Genomic DNA, 25,034 nt, shown 5'->3' with positions numbered 1-25,034 from the left:
ATTTAAGAGCTGCTTCATGCAGGACAAATGTTCAACTCAGAGCTCATGTTCAGAAACAAAACTGAGTATATCCTGCATATATACTGTCATTCACAGTGAGCACATTCATCTATAAATATAAACATGCTGCACGATCTTTCTCCCAATTACTGAGTTCCTCCTGTTGTGGGGCATGTGGGAAAGCAGACACTTACTCATAATTTAAGAAGAAATGCACATAAAGGTGTACGCAGCATTGTTATCCATGCAGAAATACAGTCTTGTGTGAAAGTTCCTTTATACAGTTCCAGTCATTTCTTACATATGTATGGCTGTGTGGCCTCCTAGTGGGCAAAGGGTCTCACTGCCTCTCCATCTGCTCTCACAAAATGTTCAGTCACACTTCCCTCCTTGTCCTTCAAGCAATGTTTGAGCAAAAATAGTGGGAATTTAGGTGTGCATTTAATAGATGCTGGGCCCATGGAAGGGCCTTGCTACTATACACTTCTCATTTAAAAAGCCACACTCTCCTCTGCAGTGGGTTTAAAGGAAGCATGGGAATAACCTCTAAACTGATTCCAACTGTAAACATTTCAAAACTAGGCATGACGATTTAAAGCAACTAATTGAATATGAAAAGTACAAGGAGAGAAGGAGTTTTGCTGTTGATTACTAATGACATTACAAAATGCATGCAATAAGTGCCTGAGATATGCACAAAATGACATGCCATACTGTGTTTTAATGGCATCAACCATCTAAGGGTGAGCAGCATAGTGGGGTTGATGGAGAAGTCTTTCTTTTCCCAAGGTGCAACTGCTATAAAAATGTTCCACTCCTAAAACTGCAGCTAATGTGAGGGATAGCATATGGATGTTAAAAGTAAACATTGTTCATTAAGTGCTTTTCTGAGAAAGCTTCCCTCTGTACTTCCATCCCTGAAGCCTTGGTAGTGACAGCTAGCTGGAAAAAATTTAAAGCCTTGGCTTAGATTCCCTTTAAAATTCCAGTCTCTGCATATAATCATTTGTTACAAGAGGTCATTGCCTGAGGGTTTGCTCTCAAATTCTTTGAGACAGATACAGAAAGTGTTGCCAGATGACATTGCAGAGGCTGCAGACTCAGACAAGATGGCAATGGCCTGAAGTGTTTGTATCTTTCCCATCTTAAAACTTTTCATGGTAATGGGCTGTATGCACCAAAGGACATGTTGCATATTATGCAACATTCCATGTGTTCTGTGATTACAGAAAATACTTCCAAGTAGAAAATAGGAAGAAATCTGCAGGGAAAACAAGCCCATGTACATGCATGGTGAAATATACATATTCACTTCTCACATATCTGACAATCTACATGAGGGTTACATGCAATGACCTGCATCAGCACACTATGCCTTTAAATGACAACACTACAGGGCAGAAAGGCTAATTTTTTGAACAAAAATGTAACAAGACACCGATGGTCACTTTCTCTAGGCCAAAGATGCGGAATTGTGTCTCTTTGGATGATTTGGGCCTGTAACTCCCATCAGCTCCAGTCAACATAGGCAAATTTGAGGAATTTTGCAAAAACATCTGGAGAACCACACCTGCTTGAGGCACAGAGCTCAACTTTTCATCTGCAGAGCCCCCCCACCCCAAAATCTAATTTGTTCTCACAGTGTCAAAGAAAAAAATACCTATTGAACCTCATGGGAAGTAAATCAGCTTAAAGGCATGGGGAGAATTACACAGAAAAGAAAACACGAGTGGCAAATCATGCCCTTTCAAAGCTGATGTCTGGTTTTGTTACTCATATTCATGTAAATACAGGTAGCCCTGCTCTAAGACATCACCTAAACATGGGAAAAGTCAGAAGAAGCCCTGTTGAGAGAATGAAAATGATCAGCTGAACTGGGGGGATTGGAGTGAAATGGAACCACAAAGTTGGAAGAACCAGGGGCACTTTCTAGCACTTAAGGCAGAGTTCTGTGTGAATGAAAGCAAAAGGTTATTGATAAAGATGGCAAAACGTATTTTTTTGAACAGCAACAAAGATATTGACTTTTCTTCACTCATCAATATACAGTATGTACTAGTTATTTGATCTTTGTAAACAACTAGGCTGAACATGACCATAGAGGAGAGACAGACAGTCTACAGTGACTCTATGATGGTTCTATATTTGCATTGCTAAAGTAAAGGTGATTAGTGCAGCTCCTAGAAGAAAAAAGAAGCCAATTCTCCACTGACCAGGACTGGAGGAAGATAAAAACCAAGTTATGTGCCTCTCTAGCAGCAGATGCATCAGCTCCCAGCTCACGTTCCTACTGCTTAAGAAGCCTTAGACTCAGCAAAAATACCCCCCCCCCAAAAAAAAAGCCAAATACAAAACAACTTCTGCTTTAGGGACCCTGGAACTCCCACACCCACTGCAGCAGTAGAAGCTGCTGGAAATAAAATAGTTTGTACATGTGAAATGCTTTCTGGGAGTGGAGGGCAAAAATGCTTTAGCATCACATTTTTGCCCTCCACTCCCAGAAAGAAGCTTCACTGCTCACCCCAGAGAGTTAAACACATAGCAGAGGAGATGTGCATGCAAATCCTATACTGATGAAACAAAAAGATTCCTTCACTGTGTGAGTGCTGGGTGGTGCGTCACAAGGCCAAAGAAAAAGCAGACTATATTCAAAGAGAACAATAAGTAACATCTTCTCTTACCCCTGAACTAGAGAAACTGTGGTCCGCCAGGTGTTGGTGAACTCCAGTTCTCATCCACCCTAGTCAACAGCCCAGTGGCAAACCATGATGGGAGTAACAGTTCATCACCATCTGGAAGATTTAAGGTTGCACCTCTGCTGCAAAAACTATTCTCCTTTACAGAGAGGAGGTGGACCACTTTCAGCTCAAAGGTAGGTTTAGGATCAGGATATCAATTGATTGCCTCTGGATTGTCATACAGAGGCAAAAACACCAAGGGTTGGCCTGATGTGGGAGATAATACTTACCCTCTCCTCAGAACGGATGAAATGCCGCAGATCTCCATGCTTCATGTATGGTAGCACTACTCGAGGGAGACCCTCTTTAGGAAGGGTAATCCCAATGAGAGAGAGGACATGAGGGTGATGGAAGCTTTTCATCAGAATCCCCTCTTTCAAGAACTCTTCCACCTCATCCAAATCAGTGATGCCTGGCAGGAAGGGCACAGAAGAGAGGCAGTGTATATGTATTGAAGAAACAGATCACCCCCAGTAGTGCCAAGCCACCATAAAACTATTAGAAAGTAGGTTACCGGAATGCAGGGGGAGAGTTCAATGAAGCACAGAGGCATTAACATGAGACTGGAAATAGATTAGTGGAAGTTCTCAAAAACAAAAACACAGTCAGGAAAGGAAACCCTAACACTTGATGCCAAGAGAGAAATAAGAAAGGACTGGACTACCAGAGCAGGAAAACTGTGCAGAGATGGAAGGTACATGTATGTCTCTGCTTTCCATGCTTAGTTTGTAAGATGAAAGTTTGCCAGCCAACAAATATGCGTCACTCAAAGACTCAAAGCCCTGAGGGATGACTGGCTCCACTGGAAGCCTGGTATGGACCTATGTCTCACTTATGATGATTAGGAAGCAAGAGCATCTCTATCTCTCCACTTTCCCATCTAGGGCTGTCTCCTACTGTGTGTCAAAGAGAAAGAGTGAGAGCTTCCTCAGGGAATCTTTAACAGCATACTTTAGTAAAATTCTGTGGCACTGAGATTGAATTTGAATGATGTCAGTGTTTCCCCTACCCTAAACTGAGTAGATTGTCCCTGCAAAGGGACACCAAGGTTTTTCTGCAGAAACTGATACTTAAACTAATTGTGTCTTCTTATCCTGTGTGACACTGAGTAAGCATAAGAAAAATGCGAAGTAGGACAGTTTCCCTTTCAGCATCCAAGTTAAGGCACCCACTGCTGGGGAAGTCATCTAAAGGCCTTCTTCAACAATCACCTTGGCACATATTTCTCTACAATTCTGTACCTATGTCAACTTGAGTCCAGCTGCAGCAGCCTGATACCTCTTACCCAGGGATTAGGGTAGAATGGCCTACTCACTTGTCATTTTGAACCACTACCACCACATTTTTATTATTCAATTCTGATTGAGGGGCCCATAAAGTGATTCAGATTTTAAACAACATCAGCAGCAACACTGGGACATTCATCAATGAAAATAGAGATGAATGATAAGAAACTGGCTTGTGATCCCTTTGGCTTCCTTTTCCACGATAGTAAGCAGCAGTAGCTGGCTGCTCTCATTTCAGAGGATCAGTGGATACACTTTGTTTTATAGTTCAACCCTTAAAAGAGCTATCCACTGTACCTATTTAGGGGAAAGTAATAGTTCCTTCAATAGTTTCTACTTACTTTAACGCTCAGGCTAAACCTCACAGAAGATTTACTATTCCAGTGATGCAGAAGCCACTACCCACCACTGCTCATAAATACAGCCACCATTGCTCAGAAATAAAGGAGAGTTACTCACGGTTCAGGGATTTAACAGCGCAGCGTATTTCTCTCTGAGATGAATCTATGTATGTTCCATGATAAACACTCCCAAAATGCCCTGGATAGGGAGAGGAACAACAAGCTGTACTACATACATATGTCAGTAGGGAAATCAGCACATACTACCCAGTCTATTCTCTTGAGCTTTTGCAACAGGTTTCAACTAGCAGGCTGCGAAGCTCTGAATACAGCATAATGAGAGATATACACACCTTATTTCTGCTCTGGAAGCACCTGGGCATGAAAGGATAACACTGCAAAAACCTGTCTAATTTACCAAGCTAACAACCTTTTCAAATGTTATTCTCTTTAAATATTTATGCCTGAAGGAAGGTCTATGTAATCACAAAGTCTGCACTTTCAACACTTCAAACAGGAGTTGGTCTAATAAAGCTTTACTTCATTTGCCTCTTTCCTCCCTTCTGTGGGAACAAGATGGTAATACAAAGCCACTGTCAAGCCAATAGTCACACTTCCCATGCTATGTGTTCGTTTATTAACCATTTGCAGAAGAACATACAAACTGATGAACATATTACAACAAATCCTTCCTTCCAGCTTCCTCTCCTGCCTTTGACATGTTCATTTTGAATGTGTCATTTGTTTGTTTTTAAAACTAGGTGACATTGGTACTATTACTTGAGCAAAGTGATACACTTGTTAGAAATACTGCTGATCATATGCCTTATCTTTAAGACTTTAGCCTGTTGTAAAATCAGGAAATATGGTTCATGTACTAGATCCTTACAGAAGCTAAACAAGTTTGCATGCTAAAGTTGAGTCCTGTACTGGTTTTGTATATAAATGGACACAGTGTGATTTCTCATTCTGTCTCAGAGATTAATCTGTGTACAATAATCAGAGCCAATATAAAAAATTAAGATATTATAATTATGTAAAATAATATTAGCAATAAACATCAGTGAAATAGATTTTTAGATAGATCAATTGTTATTGCATATAATAAAGTAAGTTTAGCATTACAGAATGACAAGGAACAATTGTTAGGTTTATACTGAAGCATAGTACATGCACTGGTAACCTTTTGTTTAGATTTCTGTAATGTGCTCTACTTGGGGCTACCCTTGTACCAAGTTTGGAAGCTTCAACTAATCTAAAATGCAGCAGCTAGATTGGTCGTTGGTACTTCTAGGTTTGACCATATAACACCCGTGTTAAAATGTCTACACTGGCTGCTAATTAGCTTCTGTGCACAATACAAACTGTTGGTTATTACCTTTAAAGCCCACATGGCTTGGGCCTGAGTTACCTGTGGGAACGCCTCTCCCTACATAATCCGCCCCGCACTCTCAGAACATCAGGAAAGAATTTGTTGGAACATTGTAATACTTGATTAACCACAACTTCTCATACAGCATTCACTGCTGCAGCCCCTAAATTATGGAATAGTCTGCCAGAGGAGATCCGTCTTATCACTACCTTAGATGCCTTTAAGAAGGCACTAAAGACGGATCTCTTCTGGTGGGCTTACCCATCGGATTTGGTATAGAGATGATGATTAAGACCCCCTCTCTAAGTATGATGGTATATGAATTGATGTTTGGAGATTTTAAGGAACTAATGGGGATGTATAATTCATTATTAGTATTTTATTGACTGTTCAATTGCATTGTATTATTTTGATGATGTAATCCCGCTTCAATCCTTGGAAGAGGTGGGATATATAAATAAAATTATTATTGTTGTTGTTATGATTATTAATTGTTAGGTTTATATGGCAGCATAAAAAGCCATATAAACCTAACAATAAAAAGTGATCTGAAGACAGTACAGAATTATCAGGCAGTGAAGAAATTTCAGTATGAGAAATTGTTTAATATCATCAGGCAACACAAAGCTTGCTCCAATGAGAAAGTGTTTTCTGGGGATGAGATAATATATATTACAGTATTAGTCTGAAATAATGTGATATTTGAATGCTTTGTTTAAAAGAAGCTCATATTAAAATTTGCTATGAGCAGAATTATCTGAAGCAACAGCACTATTCTATTGTATTTTAAAGGTTCAGGGAATGAGAAATCATGAAAAAGGGAAAGAGTTCTGTAATCCTCTGTATGACTACATAATAAAGAGATAACCAAGCAATGTCACATTATAGTGTGGTTAGCAGATATATAGTGAATAGTTTCTATGGTACCAACAATTCAAAGTCAGATATTTAGATAGAGTGAATATTAAAATACTAGTAGAAGTTCTGATGGAAAATTATTTCACATTGTGATAGATTAGTTCTTTATTGAACTTTCTCCCAGCTGCCATGAGAACAAGAGGATGTGTTAACATTCCAGAAAGCAAAGAAAACCTTGACCCAGGAATGGTGTCCCATACATACTGTTCCTTCACCTCTAACATACTTTCTCCCCAAATGACAAACACCAGCACTCGGAGGCTGGCATCCTATTAGCTGCTTTGAGTCCCAATTTGGGGAGAAAAGAGGGGTACAAATAAATATAATAATTATATTATATTAATTAAATATAATAATATTAGCAGCATACACAAGCATAAGTACATCTTATGCTTGCATAATTTTTGGTGGATGTAGACATTGGTATTTTTCTCCCGCCTCTACAATGACCAAAGTTAACATGCCCAGAAGTCATGGTTCTGTTGTGATAGCACCACTCCATGGCCATTCTGTTGCTGGTGGGAAGTGGAGAGGATCAGAGAGGCATCTGGCTATGTCCTATAGCTCATTATACCAGCCACAGAATGATTATTCAGGAGGACTATTGCAGTAATACTGTGAGGATGAGTGTGGAGCTCTCATATTCTTGAGTTTATTAGCCTGAGTGTGCCACTAAGACTAAATAAGGTGTTGCTATTTTTAAATATGGGAGTTTATTGCACTCCCTTTTCCCATCCTTTCCTCCTGAGCTAGGTGCAAGGTGAAAAAATTTAAATGTAGATTTTAATGCAAGCCTCCGTGCCCAGGCAGGAGGCATCTCATACCTGATCATGGCATCCCATACCTTATCTGGACTTCTCCAGCACTTTTTGAAAGAACGGGATTTTCCCATTGTATGCAAGGTGCAGAAGATATCCAGATCAGATACAAGGTGCCATGATCAGGTACAGTATGCCTCCTACATGGGCATGGAGGTGTGCAATAAAATCTGTGTTTAAAAGTTTTCATCCCGCACCTAGTTCTGGAGGAAAGGACAGGAAAGGGCAGTGCAATAAATTTCAGAGAGTCAGACACTCAAGCCAATCTATTACATATCTTCCAAAGGTGCCCAGAAAGTCCTGATCTACTTCTCACCTTCTCCTTCTTTATTATAATCACTATTAGAACAAATTTAATGACACTGGGAACACACTATATTCAATTTATTGATACAAATGTTGTAATAAACTCATGAACAAAAACCACAAAATTTTACAGAACTAACAACTACTAGTCATCTTGAATGGATGTAGAAAACAAGGAAACAGCTTCCAGTGTTTTTAACCTTTTTGTCAGTTACACTCAACAAACTTTAGTGAAGATCATAGCATGGCTGGAATGAATGTGAAATTCAGAAACGATGAAGAACTTGGAGCTAGTTTAACTTATTAAAACTAGTCGACTGGGGCTTGGTAATAATTTCCAGTTATAAAACAGGCTTCTGTAAAGCAGAATGGTAAATTATTTCTTCTGCATCTATTCAAAGCAAGTAATCAGCTAAGAAAAGATTTTAAATCACAAAACTGTCACTGGTCCTTAATCTTCCTGGGCACTGAAATGAATTACCAGTGTTTCTGTTTTTAAACATGAGCAAACAAATGGATAGGTGATTGCGTTTTAAGGCATCTGAGCATGAACTGTATCCATTTTTAATCTGACACAGTATAGTGGCTAAGTCTTGCTTTGGACAAACTATGGAGCCCTCATTTAAGGATCTGGAGTCACCCACACAATAACAAATGTCCTTCTTTGCATCCTTTGCCTGATCCCCCCGCCTCCCTCTACCTAGGTTCAGCATTAAACTTGAGTTGTTGAAAGTGAATCAAGGAATATTGCACTTCAACCAAGTGATAGCAATCACATATCATGCTCTAAACCCTGAATGCTCAAAACAGCCCAAACTGGACTCCCTTATGTATCTGGAAAAGCCTAAGAAAACAAGTAAAATCTGCCAGTCAAGCTTCACCTCAGTCATGACTCCTATAGTTGGCCTTTGAAAGTTATTATCTTCCAGACCCAATTTCACAAGACTATAACATGGCTAAAACATTACCCTGAGCATCTTAGAAAAGAGCTGAATAAAAATGCATTACACACAAATAAAAACAAATGGTATTGGAACAGAACAGTGAGAAGTGGATTTTAGGGAGATGATTTCAATACCCCCTTGAATCTAAACCCAACAGTCTGTGGTTGATTGTATCCCACAGTCTCTCTCAAGGTACTATCTGGCTCCTGGTGCTAAGTTCTTTTTGCAGAAAAGCTTCTTGAACTGAGTAAGAGGATTATAGCAATTTGCTCTGGTTAGTGGTTTTTTATTATTATTGTTCATTTCCTTTTCCAACTTTCTTGTTAAAACATGGTGTTTATTCATAGGAATTGAGAAGAAGTAAAATTTCCATCTTTTCTCACTACAGTGGGCCCTTCTTATACACGGATTTTTTATACACGGATTCAAGCATACATGGTTTGAAAATGTCCCAAAAAAGTATAAATTTACCTTGATTTTTCATTTTTTATAAGGGACACCATTTTGCTATGTCATTATATTTAATGGGACTTGAGCATACACGGATTTTGTTATACACGGAGGATTTTGGAACCAAACCCCAGCGTATAACAAGGGTCCACTGTACTTTTTCTGGCAAAACAAACAAGGCTACAGTGGAATTTCAGTAAGAAGAGCAACCACTTATACTACCTAACAGTCTCCAATAAGCCTCATAAATCAACAAGAAGTAATAGGGAATAGCTAAAAAAACACTTAGAGAGAAAACATATAATGCCTTGTAAGAAACACCTGGTAAAGGGTCATTCTTTGAACAAGGGTTGTAAAATGTACGGTACCTAAGTGACAAAGCTTTGCACTCTGTGGCTGGAAGGCACAACACAATCTCACCAGGGCTCACCTTTGCCAATGATCTGGTCCTGATGCATGACCAGCTGCTCTTCTGGGATTAGAACATCCTTCACCTCTTCCAAGAGCTCTGGACGAAAATTTTTAATCGAGTAAGAAGGCACTCGCATGAAGGGCACAACAGAACCATCACTGCTCCCTGTATAAGAGACACTTCCAAACCGTGCTTCAGAGGAGGCTCTGTTTGGAGATGCTGCTTAGGTAATGCCATCAATGAATAATAGAGAGAACATTAAAATCAGATGTTATCAAATTTATTCCAAATAAAAATATTTATTGCTCTTAGCCATAGGTCTTTGAAAAAAAAATCCATTCATTGCTTGCTTTCATTTTTTCTGGGAAGATTATAATCTATATGTTTTGTTAGAGCACCACACGTTTGTTAGAGCACCACAGTTAAAGTACATAAGATAACCAGGAGAGAAAGACAATCACTAGACTAGATATGAGCAAAATCTTGCCTATTTTCACACATGTCTTGCTCCTGCTGCAGCAGTATTTGCAATGGTAGTAGCATCCAGCTACTTTAAAACAATTCATGCAACTTTTTAACAACAGTAATCAAGCTTCCAGAAAGCGTTATGGTCTACCTCTCACCATCACAACAGCAAATTCAGTGGCATCAAGGTGTGATCGGCCTCCAGTGGGTGCAGGGGAATGATGCAGTCCCCTGATCTTTCCCCAGTTGCCCCTCCCTTGCACTAGACAATGAAAACATCAGGTGCTTCAATATAGTGATTTTCTTTTCTAGAAATACACTGCATGGATTACTTTAGATACAGAACTGGTGCCATGAATCTTGGCACTAACCTGAAACATCACTGCTAGTGCAGGGTAAAAAATATCACTTCATTAAGCTTGCTGCCCATGCTAAGCATAATCCCTGCTGAGAAGTCCCTAGGACAGGCCAATGTCTACCACAGCTGAGTTTTGCTTCATAAGCTTCCACCACACCTGCTTCAAAATACTAGTAGTTATAAAGAGTATCTTTTTATGCATCTTTACCAGCAGCATCCATATAGCCAGTGCTGAAAGGAAGGAGAGGGATGTTTGGTGTGCCCCTGTTGAAGCTTGAAAGTCTTTCTAAATTCTCAGTTCCTGTCAAAACAAAAAACAAGTCAATATTCAGATCAGGGTTCACAATCAGATGCAAATCAATACTCATCCAGACTGGCCAAAAAAACCTTCAGATTTTTCAGGAGTTTGGTCCTGTGCCTTTTGGGATTTTTAAAAAATATACATACAATGTACCTGCTGTCCTTGCTTACTTCTCAATAATTTCTGGGAGTAGTTGCAAGTTTTTAAAGCAAGGACTAGTTTCTGTTCAGCCCGGGGAGTTTCTGATATAAGCAGGAGTAAATCCCCACATTTGCATCTACTGTCTCAGTTTCTTCTGTAGTCCTGAGTAGTCTCATTGGTTATGTCTTAAATAGGGGTGTGATCTTTGCCATGGATATTCTCCTCTGACCTTCTTCCTTCCCTCACTACATTTCTGGTTACCAGATTAAACACTTCCATTATGTGCATTCACAGCATGATCTTTTCTTTTCTATCTTCCCTTGACTTTCTACAAATATAGTGCTAAACTAGTATGGTGCTTTACCTCTATGGCACCTCTGTATTGTGATTACAAAAACATTTTTTTAAAAAAATAAATGTGCCAGATAGGAAATGAGAATATTTGGAGAAGAGCATGAGGGATGTTCAGTTCGAAGGGTGATGAGGGGGTGGGTGGGGAAACTCACCCACACCAAAGTTAACTACACCTTAAGCAAGAAATAAAGCGTGGCTGAAACCCCAATATATTTAGGATATGACTGGATACAGGCATGGGAATAACCATTATGAGGTGTTACAAGGCCTGACATTCAGAAACAGAATATCCCAACATTTACCAGATCTTTTGGGTCATATGAATGAGCCCAATTCTGTCAATAAAATAATGGAGAAATGTTGTTGAATGAATATCATTACTTGAAAGCCTTTCTTTGATAGGAAAGTGTGATGACAAGTTTGCAATTACCTGTCTTCTTCTTCTTTTTAAAGTATTTCATGAGCAGAAATGCCAAGAGACAGAGGAACAGGACAGCTACAATGGTCCCCAAGGCAACAGCAACTGGGGAGAAGGAGGACAGCACAACCACAACACCTAGGTCTGTGCAGTTTCCATTGACACAAATCTAAAAAAAGGAAAACATGTGTTGGAAGCAGGTTATCAGCCATGCTAAAATAATGACATCCAATGGCCAAGAAGGAGCCAATGGACAGCAGGTGTATATGTATAAGTTGAGGGTAGGTTTTGGGATTAAAATTATGGATTTTCATATAACCATGGACAAATTGAGGATAAATTTAGGGGCATGTAACAAAGGACAAAGCAAAGGAAAAAGATGTCAAAGAACTTACAAAATTCCGGCAGGCATAACTGTTTGGCTCACTCTAAAGACTGGATAGAGGAGGAAGAAACTAAAGCAAAGGATGGCTGTACGATATGTAGAGGAGGTGACTAGGTATGGACAGGGTTAAGAAAATGTGCACATGTAAAAAAGTATGAAAAGGCAAAACAAAGAAAATGGTGACTATGGCGTGGTACAGACTGCCATTTTTTGGTGTGCTGGTGCCGATTTTAGGGTCCCTAACCCTAGAATGTGCCGGCGGCAGCATCATGGCAGCATCGTGTCCACATGGGTGCCGCCATGATGACATCACACATGCACCATGTCCAAACAGCACAGCGCAGATGTGACATCTTTGCGCCACCCCAGGCTGCTTATGGCAGCCTGGCAGCGGCGCAGAAAGGAACTCCAACACAGAGCTCTTTTTCAGCGCACGCATCATTGGCGTGGCAACCAAATGGCCACACCAATAATCCAGAAGGGAAAGGAGCCACCCCTTTCTCCTCTGTAGCGCCGGCCCCACTGGGGTGCTCTGGGCGCCTAAGGCACCAGGACACCCCTTTTCCAGGCCAAAGAGAAGTAGCATTTTGCCACTTCTCTTTGGCCTGGAAAAATGCCAGATTGGGACCGCAGGGGCTGCCAATCCGGCGCAAACAGTGACAGCTGCAGGCCGCCTCTTTGGGGCAGTCTGTACCATGTCTATTTTCGCAGTGATCATAGTCTTCACGTTTAATGTGATAACATCACCTGATTTTAATGCAGAAAAACTGACATACACATATGTCTTATTCAAACTTTTCAAAGCCTGACTTCTCTTGGCACTCCTTTGAGAATTGTCGAAGAATAGCCGCTGCTGCAATTTTTCCCACTCAAGCATTCAAATAGGTGGGCAGAGGTGCTGCAGGAGAGAGTAGAATGTGCTAGTGCTTCTTTTAGGTGCTCCTGCATTTCACTACCACAGGGGATGGTTACTTTTTGATAAGAATTTACATTGACCCATAGATAAGTCAATCCAGTTTTTTTGGATCAATTTTTTGACTAAAATTTCTAATCTTATACATGTGTGTATACTGTATTGCACACTACTAAACTTATGCTCCTGCTGTTGTAGAAAACAGGCTGTCAGACAGACAAAGAGGGAATCACTAGAATACCGAAGGTTGTGCAAAGAACTCCAGAGCAACTGTGTAGGTTGCTCAAAACTTTTGCTTCATCCAGGCATGGATGTCTTGTAAGGATTCAGCTGGAGATATGCTGTCTATTGTGACTACACTCTGGAAGGGTACTATCAGAGTACCTCTTGTATGATCCATTTCCTACCAGAATGGCACCAGGAAAGAAGAGGTGAGGATCAAAAGAACAAGGTAAGAAGAGATGGTGGGAAAGGGTAAGTGTAGGGCTCCATCACTGCACAGGATTGTTTCATTCTAGTGAAGTATCTCTTTTCCCCTTGACATTTTTGAGAGAATAATTTTGAGTGGACAAAAGGTGGTAATGAAATCATTAAATGACTCTTTCTCAACATTAGGAGATAATGAATAAAATCCAGGAGTGAGTCAGAAACCATCACAGTGCTACACAGTCTAATTCTGCCCCACAAAGTTTATAGGAGAGATGACAGACATCCCTCTCGTATGTAATCAAGATCAGGAGTAACTGCCTCCTCCTTTGGGTAGTGCTTGATTTGCCTTCTTTATTGTTAACTGCCATCAAGTTGCCTTTGATCTTACGGCAACCCTGTGAATATAAATAAATAAATAAACTTTATTTGTATACCGCCCTTCGCAAGCATCAGGGCGGTTCACAACATATATCCATACAATTATAATTAAAACAACAGTACAATCAACACTATTAAAAACCATTAATACAATTACAATTACATAAAATGTGCCAGCCCTAGATGTCTCATCAATGGCTAACAGGGGAACTAACAGAGGGGAACTCACAGGGTCTTCGCAAGGGGGGGTCTTCACAAAGGGGCTCTCAAGCAGGGGCTTAAGAATAAGAATGACATTTCCAAGTCACCCTATCATCGGCCACCCTAATCAGGTCTTGCAAATCAGGTCCATAGATTCCTTGACTAAGTCTATCCATCAGGAATGCAGTTTTTCTCTTTTCCTACTGCCTTCCACTTTGCTAAGCATTATTGTCTTTTTTAGTAAGTCATGTCTTCTCATGATATGGCCAAACTATGACAGCCTCAGTTTAATCATCTTGATTTCTAGAGAGAGTTCAGTTTTGATTTGCTCTAGGGTCCATTTGTTTATCTTTGCAGCAGTCCACTGTATCCATAAAAGTCTACCCCAGCACCACATTTCAAATGAGTTGATATTCTTCCTGTCAGCTTTCTTCAGCATCCAGCTTTCATAACCATACATAGAAAATACGATGGAATGGACAATCCTAAGTATAGTATTTAATTATATATCTTGACACTTCAGGATAAATAGCTGTCTTTCCAGGTCCTACCTTTCTTCTGATTTATTGACTGCAGTCTCCATTCTGATTAATTGATTGAATCAAAGTATGGAAAATCTTGAACTATTTCAATGTTTGATATACAGCACTAAATGCTGAAATGAGCAAGCATGCAAAAAGAGAAAGATAGAGAGAGAGGAAAAAATGTACATGCATTCCAACACTGGTTGGTAGCAGCAATGTCATTGAGAGAAACTTGCAGAGCCTGATCAGGTGAAAGCATCTGGAGTTATACTGGGTGTGTCCATGAAAACCGTGCCATGTGGAATGGGGGTAGGGACGTGATTGCAAGGCTAAGTACTGTCATTGTTTTTTAGCATATGGCTGAAACTCCATACTGTCAGGACTGATTATCCACTTCCAACTGCCTGTTTTAAGCCTTTACTGTTTCTACCCCACTTGTCTGCACCCTTACCCTACATCTGTTGGTCATAAAGGAAACCTGGCAAGGACTGTCAAAAGCCCCTATTGAATTTCAGAGTGGAATATTACTTCCCTAATGATAAATGAGTTAAAGAATCAGTGCCAATGGAAGTCAGGAATATTGCCCAATGTTTTGCTATTATAACTGAACTTTGGCTTGTTTGATCTGGAAACAGCAGGCCATTCTTTTAAATAAACAAAACAAACTTTCCTTAAAGGTCAGAATTAAGTCTGCTCTGAGCTCACAAGTGGCTAAGAAGGGCAGACTTCATAATAGTGTTCATCAAATCCATCCCAAGATGACGAGGGATGAAACTTCCACATAACTTAAGGGAATTTCCCCTTTAGTGCCTCATCAACCTTAGCTATTTCCTTCACTCCTTACTAAACACGCACTACTAGAAGAATGGAGAACCTCATTCAGTACAAGGGCCAAATTCAATTTCAGAGATGTTTTCAGGGTCTGCATTCCAGTAGTGGGTGAGGGAAAAGGCAAAGAGATAAGACCAAAAATACCAGCATTTTTGACTGTAAAGCTTTTACTATCAGTCACTGATCCATCAGAGAGGCATTTTAGTCTTTTGGAATGGAAAAAATGTGCAAGAAAGGGGGAAATCAACCAACGTTGGTGCCATGAGGAAGAGAGCATAGCCATCTGACAAAGCCCACTGGAACAGACTTGGACTCTAAGAAATCCAGACTCACCCCCGGGACCTGTAGTTCCTTCCACTTTCTCTACCCCTTTGTACAAAGAAAGGAAAGACATGCCGAAGCATATGGAAGAAGCTAGCCAGAATGAGAATGGGTGGAGATGTCATCTAGCTGTTGGACAGTTTCTGGCATGTCAGGTTTCCCATAATTTCTGTGGCCAATAACAGGAAACCGACCAAGGACCAAAGAGAAGGGAGGCGGAAAGCATGCAGATTGGACAAGAGGGGAATGGCTGAAGCAAGCAGCAAGTTGCAGAGAGAAGGACAGCCATTTTGTCACATGTCACTGAAGGTAGTTGCAAAGAACTGTTGCTCTACCTTTGCTGGCACACCATCCAGAGGGATGACAAGGTGTTTGGGGATTCGACACGTCACCTCATTCCTCAGCACACTGGGGTGGCAATCTGTGCCAGCCACTATCATGGAGATTGGCATGCAACTTGCCAGAGCATCCAACCCTTCGTGCTGTACAAACATTTAAAAAAATACAGACATGGCTTAAGGGAAAATATCATTCTTGCTCCTCCACTTACAATACGTCTGGGTCCCCTGGCTAAAGCTCAGATCACACTGTTTGTCCCAACTTAATCCTGTTCTAGATACATATATGCCTTTGCCTCTCAAGAAAATATTCTATGCTTGGCAAAACTCTCTTAGTGCTTCAGCATCCCCATCCTAATGCCTAGCTGTTTTCCTAAAAGTGAAGATATCTCTTATGGCAATCTATTCCTTTTTGTTTCCATTGTTGTTGTTGCTGTTGTGTGCCTTTAAGTAATTTCTGACTTATGGCAACCCCAAGGTGACCGTATCATGGGGTTTTCTTAGTAAGATTTCTTCAGAGGCTTGCCATTGCCTTTCCCCTACAGCACCTGGTATTTGTTGGTGTTCTCCCATCCAAGCACTAACCCAGACTGACTCTGCTTAGTGTTTAAGATGAGATGGGATCTATACCTGATTCATAATTTGCTCTTTTACTCCCAGTCTACAGTACTTTCCTACAAAAGGGCCTAGACCTTGAGTAGGGAATACCATTACTTACACGGATCGCAATCTCATCCTGCCCTTGGTTGAGTTTGTACAATTTGTCTTCCTGCTTGAAGGTGTAGATAACTGGCTTGGGGTAGTAGCGGATACGAAACACCTTGTGCACAGCAACTCCATCCATCAAAATATTCAGGTTCCCTTGTACACTGTTTGCCTTGTTTTCAAATGAGTAGGCAGGACCCTGACACACCAGTCTTTTTGCAGTCTGAGGCCCTTTGCATTCCTAAAGACATCACAGCAGAAACCAACACGGTTGAATCAAAGAAATGGTTTAGCTTCATTTTGCTTGATTTCATTTATCTGTCCACTGCTGGAATACTGGGTTCAGCTGAGGTGTCCATATTACTGAAACAAGTGAGACTAAATGGGGAAAGTGGCAAGAAAGAAATTCAGGGTTTGGCGTGTAGGGGGAGATTGCTTAGTGTAAAGAAGTGTAATGCCATTTCAGTTCTCAGTTCTCTCATTTCCAGCAGGTGAATAGGGCTCCTGTGATCAGTTGGTCTGGTGGGGAATTGGGTGAGGTCCTGCTAGCTCCAGAGGTGACACAGTGAATAGTTGATGGCCACCATGTGCACCCCAAAAGACATGGACACACAAATTCCATAGATTCGTTATGCCTTCTATGAAGTAGTATTGCCTGTTCTGTACCTGTAGCTGAACATGTCATTGGCTTCCTTGACACAACTGTTCTAGCATGCTGGCCACAGGGCTGGTTTAAATTAAGGGAATTTGAATCAACAAGGGGGAAAGGAAATTTAAATTACAGTTATAAATTACAAATTACAATTGACCCTCTGGATCCATGGATTCCTTATCTGGAGGGCTACACATTGTCCACCCTAATACACTGAGTGGGTACGAATCCTACAATTGTAATTAAACTGGTTGAAGCTAATTTTTTTACAGTAAGCAGAAGCAAATAAAATGTAAAAGAAAAAAAAATCAGTTATTTGAAATATAGCGGGGGTGGGGAGAACCAAAAATAGTGTAAGATACCCAAGAAAAAATTACAATAAATTTACATTCCATTTTTAAAAAATGTTATCACTAAAGACAGAATAAAAGATACTCTGTTTGTACTTTCAGGCACAGCTGGGCATTTATGAGTATTTAAGGACAAGTATGGGGAATTATCCATCTGATCCAGTCTTTTACGTGTGTGGGACAATACTAAACAGCTGATTTATTCAAATGGGAGTCCCATAGAGTCCAACGGAACTTACTATCTAATAAGAGTGTGTATGGTTGCACACATGAAGACATTCTGAGCATGTTTCTTCATGAGGAATACTCACTTTAGCATTGGTCATTACTCCTGCAGATTCAAATTGTACTTTGGGGTTATACACTGAATCCAAATTGGTGCCATGAATGAAAATATCTGACCCGCTGCCAAAAAACAAAAAACATTAGAAAACTATGAAATGAAGAGAGATAAAGAATTCCATACCAAGACATTCTGCAGGCATATAGTGATGATGCAGTAAAGTACATGAAACTAGTTAAAGTTCCCAAAAGCTACCAGGATCTAGGGCTACCAGAATCTGACATCTCACAAAAAATCTAGCTGCAGTCCTATGCATTTTTACCTGAGAGAAGGTCCACTACTGAAATAAATTGTACTTATTCCTGAGGACTGAGTTCTTAAAGACATTCCCTTTGGTTAAATGAGATTCTTATGGTGTGAGCCCATATATGTTTACAAAGAAGTGAGAAGAACAGGTTACTCATCTGTATGTAACTGTGGTTCTTTGAGTGGTCATCTGTACCCTCACACAATTGGGTACTGCGCCTGCGCAGAGAATCCATTCAGAAGCTGAAAAGCTGAGCAGACTGGCGGAAGCCCCATCCACTCCCATCCACTGAGCATGCCCAACCCCGCCAATGTAGCTCCTCCTTCAGGACTGGAGAGTTCAGCTCTAGTGGTAGCAAAATCACAAAAACGATTTCATTTGTAGGAGTAGGATCGTTTAGTAGTCTTTTCTAGAAGCTGACAATTATTATTATTATTATTATTATTATTATTAACCTTTATTTATAAAGCGCTGTAAATTTACACAGCGCTGTACATACATTTTTTTTAACTGGACGGTTCCCTGCCCTCAGGCTTACAATCTAGAAAGACACGACACAGAGGGAGTGGTGGTGGGGAAGGGGCATCTCTAGTAGGATAATACATATAAAATACATAGCAATACAGGAAATGATTAAATAAAACAGACAACAAAAGAACATCAAATAGCAAGTGACAATTATGCAATGCCTGGGAACGCTGCCCTGAACAGAATGGTCTTCAACTCCGTTTTGAAGCTGGTTAAAGAAGCTGGTTAAAGAAGACCTTGAGCAATTCGGGAGAGTTCAGGGTCTGATCCTCCAAGCTGTCAGGTGTAAACTGAGGATGTCTGGATGAAGGACTGCTCCGTGAGAGCGAGTCAGAAGGTCCAGCCAATTTGGGAGTTTGAAGTATTGACCCCTGGACAGGTGGAGCAGGGGGTGAACCAGGGTTGTCTTGGCCAGAAGGAGACCAGCAGAATCACGTTGGCTCTGTCTCCGATCATCTTGTTCACAACCTTTGCTACAAGTGGTAGTGGAGGGAAGGCATAGAGGAAGTCTTGGTTCCAACTGCATAGGAATGCATCTCCCAGGGAGCTGTATTTCCTGCCCACCCTGGTGCAGAATTGTGGGCACTGAGCATTGTCCGGAGTGGCGAAGAGGTCCAAGGATGGAGTCCTCCATCGGGAGGTGAGAAGTTGGAAGGCTTGAGCAGACAGTGTCCATTCGTATTGAAGGACCTTGTCGCTGCTGAGAGAGTCTGCCAAGACATTGTCTTTGCTGGCGAGATGAATCGCCACCGGGTGGATGAAACGATGATGGCAACAAGTCCAAAGCTGTTGGGCTAGATGAAGTAGGACAGAGGAATATGTGCCACCCTGTTTGTTGATGTAACAAACTGTTGTTGTGTTGTCTGTTACCACTCGTACAACTCTGTGAAGAAGATGGGGTTTGAAGGCCCGAAAGGCTTTGATCACAGCCAGGAGCTCGAGGGCGTTGATGGGCATCTCTCTCTCTGAGGGAGACCAATGACCTTAAACGCAGAGATCTTTGAGGTGAGTGCCCCAGCCCATTGTGGACGCGTCTGTGGTGACCATCGTAGAAGGTTCCAGGGCCTGGAAGGGCATCCCCTTGAGGACATTGTCGGGAACAAGCCACCAGGAGAGAGAGTCCTTGACCTGTTGGGGAATGGCAAGTCTCTTGGATTGTTTGTTTTCGAGGTGATTGAAGACAGAAAGAAACCATCTTTGGAGGGGCCTGAACCTCAGGTGGGAAAGATAGCCCACAGTTGTGGTGGACGCCATGTAGCCTAGAAGATGCTGTATGTCCCTTGCTGTAGGACAGATCTTGGAGAGGACCAGACGGAGATGATCCCAGAGGGAGTCTGCCTTTTTGATAGACAGATAGTCAAGTGCCATGATAGAGTCCAGAGATGTGCCTAGATATTCTATCACTCTGACTGGTTGAAGGATAGACTTGGTGGGATTGAGGATGAGAGACAAAGTGATATGAATGTCTTTGAACAACTGAGTTCGAGAGGACGACACCAGCAGCCAGTCATCGAGATACAGGAAAATCATTATTCCCTGTATTCAAAGGTGAGAGATGACTGCCGCCATGCATTTGGTGAACACGCGTGGGGTGGAGGAGAGGTCAAAGGGAAGAACGGTATATTGAAAGAGAACTCCATCAACAGCAAATCGAAGAAATTTGCGGTGTTGTGGTCTGATGCTGATGTGGAAGTACGCATCTTTCAGATCGATCGACGCAAACCAATCTCCTTGATGGAGGAAGGGGAGAATTGACTGGAGAGTTACCATCTTGAACTTGGGAAGTTTGATGTAAGAGTTGACCCCTCTCAAGGCCAGAATGGGACAGAGCCCACCACCTCGTTTCGGAACTGTGAAGTACCAAGAAAAGAAGCTGCAACAGGGTGAAATGCGTTGGGATGGCACCTTTGTCGAGAAGGGAGACGATCTCTTCCTGGAGTGTAGGGGAAGACGGAGTGGAACAGAAAACGTAGTGTGGAGGAATATTTGAGAATTCTATGGCGTAACCCAAACGAATAATGGTAAGAAGCCAGGTGTTGGAGGTGATTTGACACCATTGGTTGTAAAAGCTGGATAGTCTGGTTTGGGGAGCAGACAGAGGGAAAGAGAGGATGGACGATGGTGTCGTCGTCTCAGTGCAGTTGTCAAAAATGGGCCTTAGAAGAGGAAGAAGGCTTCTTCTTCGAAGATTGTTGTTGATTTTGACGTTGTTGCTGATTGTTTTGTTCTTTATTGTGTTGTTTATAGGGTCTTCTTGAAGACTGTTGTGAAGAGCCCTTATATTGGGATGAGTTTCCAGAACGTGGTTGAGAATAATAATAATAATAATAAGGGGCTGTAATACGAGGTGGTGGCGATGGAGTGTGGTAGTGGTCATCATCTCTAGGAGAGTAAGACCAAGGATGCCGAGAAGGTGATCGAGAACGACGTCAAGGAGTGGCATCGATAATGAGAAGGAGAGTCATCACGGAGGTTGTGGTAATGATACTGATCTCTATAGGAAGGAGAGTAGGATCTGTATGAGGAAGGCTGTTCTCTCCAATATTCTTCAGCTCGATAATGAGTGACGTAGGACCCCGAGGAATGAGGCGGGCCATGTCTGTATCCGTCTCGGTCTCGAGGCAAAGGGGATCTGTAGGCTCTGATCGGTGACTGCCTTCGAAGAGGCGGAGGCAAAAAGGAGAGTCTGTAAGCTCTCAATGGGGTTGCCAGTATCTGTGCCGGTAACCTAGTTGGGACAGGAGGCAGAGGAGATATTGTTGTCAGGATCAGAGTGGCGACAGTCGAAGGAGTAGGCATAGAGATAGCCGTCAATGTTGAGTCAAGAACCCCCGATGCCGAGTCTAAAACAGTGACTGGGATGGGGGATGGTAAATCATCCGCTGATGTTGAGGCAGGCATAAAGAAAGCCAATGTAGAATCAAGCTTAGCCGCAGCTAAAGCTATCAATGTCGATGCCGGAGCAGTCAACAGGGCCGAGGTGGTTGAAGGGGCAGTCGCCACCTTAGTTTTAGGCTTCTTCTTGGGTTTGTTAGAGACAGGAGAAGCGTCAGGCCTCTTTTTGGCTTTCTGAGGTCTCTGTTGAAAAACAGAGGGGACCTCTTGTGGCAATGATGACTCTGAAGAAGATGGCTGTGACATCAAGGTCGTCAACGTCGATGCCGCCGATGATGTGGCAGCTGAAATCGATGTCAACACTGACGTCGAGGTAGCAGTTGTTGACGTCGAAGGCCTTGAAATTTTGGGAATCCTTGGAAGTTTGTGGATGGGAATTTTATCCAAAGAATCTAAAGCCAGAGCGGATTTTGGGGCAACAGAAAGGGAGTGCTCCCACAAGAAAGATTTAAGTTTGGAGGCTCTATTCCTGAGAGTCACCACAGTAAAAGCTCTACAATGGGGGCACTTATCAGAGATATGGGCTTCCCCTAAACAAAAAAGGCATTTAGAATGACCATAATTGAAAGCAACTTTCCAGTCACATTCAGAACAATGCTTAAAAAGGGTGGCCATAAGAGACCGGGAAGTGGTAGGCCCGTCCGGGCCGGCAACACTTCTCTCTCACAATGATCAAAAATTTTTAGAGAGCAATGCTCAAAAAGAGGGAGAAAAAGACAAAAATCCACTATGCAGAAAGGGAAAGGAAAAAGAAACAAAAAGTCTACTGTACAGTAGAAATCTACTCAGTTCAGGAGCAAACCGAAGGAGATGTTTGTCTTGCGGCAGACAAAAGAGAACTGAAGGAGGAGCTAGATTGGCGGGGTTAGGCATGCTCAGTGCATGGGAGTGGGAGGGGCTTCCATCAATCTGCTCAGCTTTTCAGCTTCCGAATGGAGTCTCTGCGCAGGCGCAGTACCCAATTGTGTGAGGTACAGAGACCATGAAGAAGAACCAGCATGGTGTGGAGGTTTGGGCATTGGTTTATGATTCTGGAAACCAGGATCCGAATGCCTACTTGGCTGTGGAAACTCACTGGGTAGCCTTAGCATGTCACACTCTCTCAGCCTCAGAGGAGGACAAATGCAAACCTAATCTGAACAAATCTTGCCCCATGATAGGCTCACCTTTGGTTGACAATAAGTTGGCAACAATTTGAAGGCACACAACAACAACAGAAACAACAAAGACTTTCACTATATTCATTGATGCTTCCTCCTAGGTAAATGAGTATAGGATTGCAGTTAAATGGTTGAAGACTTTAGATACTATTTCATGAATAACATGGTACATGACGTATGCCACAGCGGACTAGAACAGGGATTGAAATGAAATATTTTAATTTTATGTCTGGATGATTTTAATGTGCAATGCTCGTCTTAATCCTATGTTTATGTGTTTTAACATTTCATGTGTTTAGTTATATATTGTAATTTAATCTATGTTGTACCCTGCCTCAAGTCTTGGGGAAAGGCTGGTAAGAAATACAACAATAACAACAACATGTTAATAATAAATAATATATTCTTTTCATTATTATTATAAATTATTTGCAATGGAAAAAAGAGATTTTCTCAGAAATTAGATTATGAATGAAAAAACAGGCTCACTCATAGCTGCAGTTTGGGAAGATATCTCGTATGTGGGGGTCTTCTCGATACCAGAAGTGCTGTGGAGAAACAAACTGCTCCCCATCAATTATTACAGTCACAGAAGTGTTGGATAGGTGGGTTGCAGGAGGAGTGATGCAAATTACGTCTTCTTCTCTCTGGCTGAGAAAATAAAATGAAAATGACTGGTCAGCTGTACAAACTGTCCTCATGTCAGCAGAAGTTCCATGCAGCATACTGTGTGTCTTCAGTATGAGAGCTGTGAGGATTCACCATATAGGAAGGCTGATATAACACGGTACAAGGACTGTAACACAAATCTAGTTTAAGAGAGGCACTATAACTACTTAGGAAGACATGTTCACCCTCCATATACTACTAATGAAATTGCTTTTGTCCTCCCCACATTATCTAATCTGAATGTACTTCTACATAGACGTAATGGGGAAAACATGTTATTTTCTAACTAACTAGGTTGGTAATTTGATCTTAGGCAATTCTTCAGTCCCTTTGAGGAACCTGTTAAAACTAATGGGTTGAAGACAGAATATACCTTCCATATCATATAGACAGAAGGTACTTGGCACGGCAATTGCTGTGATCCTCCTCATATGCCTTTTCTTAAAATAAGAATTATCCTGGGAACATGACACATTCAGAATAAAAAATGATGGCAGAATGATATGACTGACCACTTCCTCAAACCAACAACCAGCTGCCCTGCTTTCACTTACTGTAACTCACTAGGAAAGTATGAGACATGTAGCATTAGCCAGCCACAATTCTGCATACAAAGGAACACAGGATAAAGTTGTCTGTTGTATCATCTTGCATCATTAGAGGCTAGAAAGATATATTTTTAACTTTAAAAACTGACTGGATACACTTTGTCAGTGGGAAAATTCAGTTCTTTGATTTGCTTCCTTTTCCTAGAAATATAGAACATTACTACACAATCCCTGTCCTCGTTTCAATCATGTCAGTTAAAAAAATAGGAAACACACTGGTTTCAGAGCAGCCATTATAAAATGTCTTGTCAGTCACACAACTGGGGGCTGTTTCTGCCATTGCAGTCTCTTCTGGACTTTCTCTTAACCCTGCCTCCCTATCCTACATGACTTTTGTTATTTTAAAATTTTATTTTTATTTCCACTTTTTCATGCAGTTCCAAAGTTCTGCTAATAAAATTTAGGTTTAAAAAATGAAAGAAAAGAAATAGGAAAAAAGTAATAAAGGCAATCAGCTTACTTGGGAATAGTGAGGAGCGGGAGGAAAGGAGGAAAAGAAGAAGACACTGATACCATATAACTGCCACTATCATAACTGCCCCCAGCAGAGACATTTTGCAATTGAGGACTAGTGTGATTGTGTGCAATGAAAAGGTGTGTCCTAACCACACTTTGGGAACAGAGTAGGTATAGGTTTGTGGTGGCGTGATTTGATAAATATCACCAAAGGCACTTTTTCCCAGATGTAGTTGTGGTTTAAAAGCTACATGTACTAGTCTTCACACCTGAAGAGTGGGACGTTACCATTCATTTCTGATATGTCAATCACAAACCATCCTAACATGTCTTGTTAATCCACATGCTTCTCAGCTGATACCACGCTGTTAAAAAATGATGCATTTCTAACTGCTTTAATTTAGACTACTCAGAATGCTGTCAAATATTGATCAACCAACTTTCTAAATCTGTCCCAATTCCAATAAATTGCTCCAGTC

At 41.3% G+C, this 25,034-nt stretch overlaps 1 protein-coding gene across 4 annotated transcripts in view; it reads right to left on the bottom strand.

Moving 5' to 3' along the window:
* MST1R (macrophage stimulating 1 receptor) overlaps positions 1 to 25,034 on the bottom strand; it is an 82,284-nt gene that overhangs the window by 10,229 nt on the left and 47,021 nt on the right. For 3 of the 4 annotated variants that reach the window (XM_042449662.1, XM_042449665.1, XM_042449664.1), the window contains exons 9-17: positions 23,312 to 23,473; positions 17,961 to 18,054; positions 16,661 to 16,888; positions 15,940 to 16,086; positions 11,635 to 11,791; positions 10,617 to 10,709; positions 9,604 to 9,807; positions 4,484 to 4,564; positions 2,969 to 3,150 (exon numbers count right to left, since the gene is read on the bottom strand). In XM_042449662.1, the coding sequence (XP_042305596.1) occupies positions 2,969 to 3,150; positions 4,484 to 4,564; positions 9,604 to 9,807; positions 10,617 to 10,709; positions 11,635 to 11,791; positions 15,940 to 16,086; positions 16,661 to 16,888; positions 17,961 to 18,054; positions 23,312 to 23,473 (1,348 nt within the window). The remainder of the gene's footprint in view (positions 1 to 2,968; positions 3,151 to 4,483; positions 4,565 to 9,603; positions 9,808 to 10,616; positions 10,710 to 11,634; positions 11,792 to 15,939; positions 16,087 to 16,660; positions 16,889 to 17,960; positions 18,055 to 23,311; positions 23,474 to 25,034) is intronic. The other variant, XM_042449663.1, reaches the window with a different exon arrangement.

Source organism: Sceloporus undulatus, chromosome 2, assembly GCF_019175285.1.
Source record: "Sceloporus undulatus isolate JIND9_A2432 ecotype Alabama chromosome 2, SceUnd_v1.1, whole genome shotgun sequence".
NCBI classification, from domain to species: Eukaryota; Metazoa; Chordata; class Lepidosauria; order Squamata; family Phrynosomatidae; genus Sceloporus; species Sceloporus undulatus.
The sequence above is the reverse complement of the archived record's forward strand: the minus strand, read 5'-3'. Positions and strand labels throughout refer to the sequence as shown.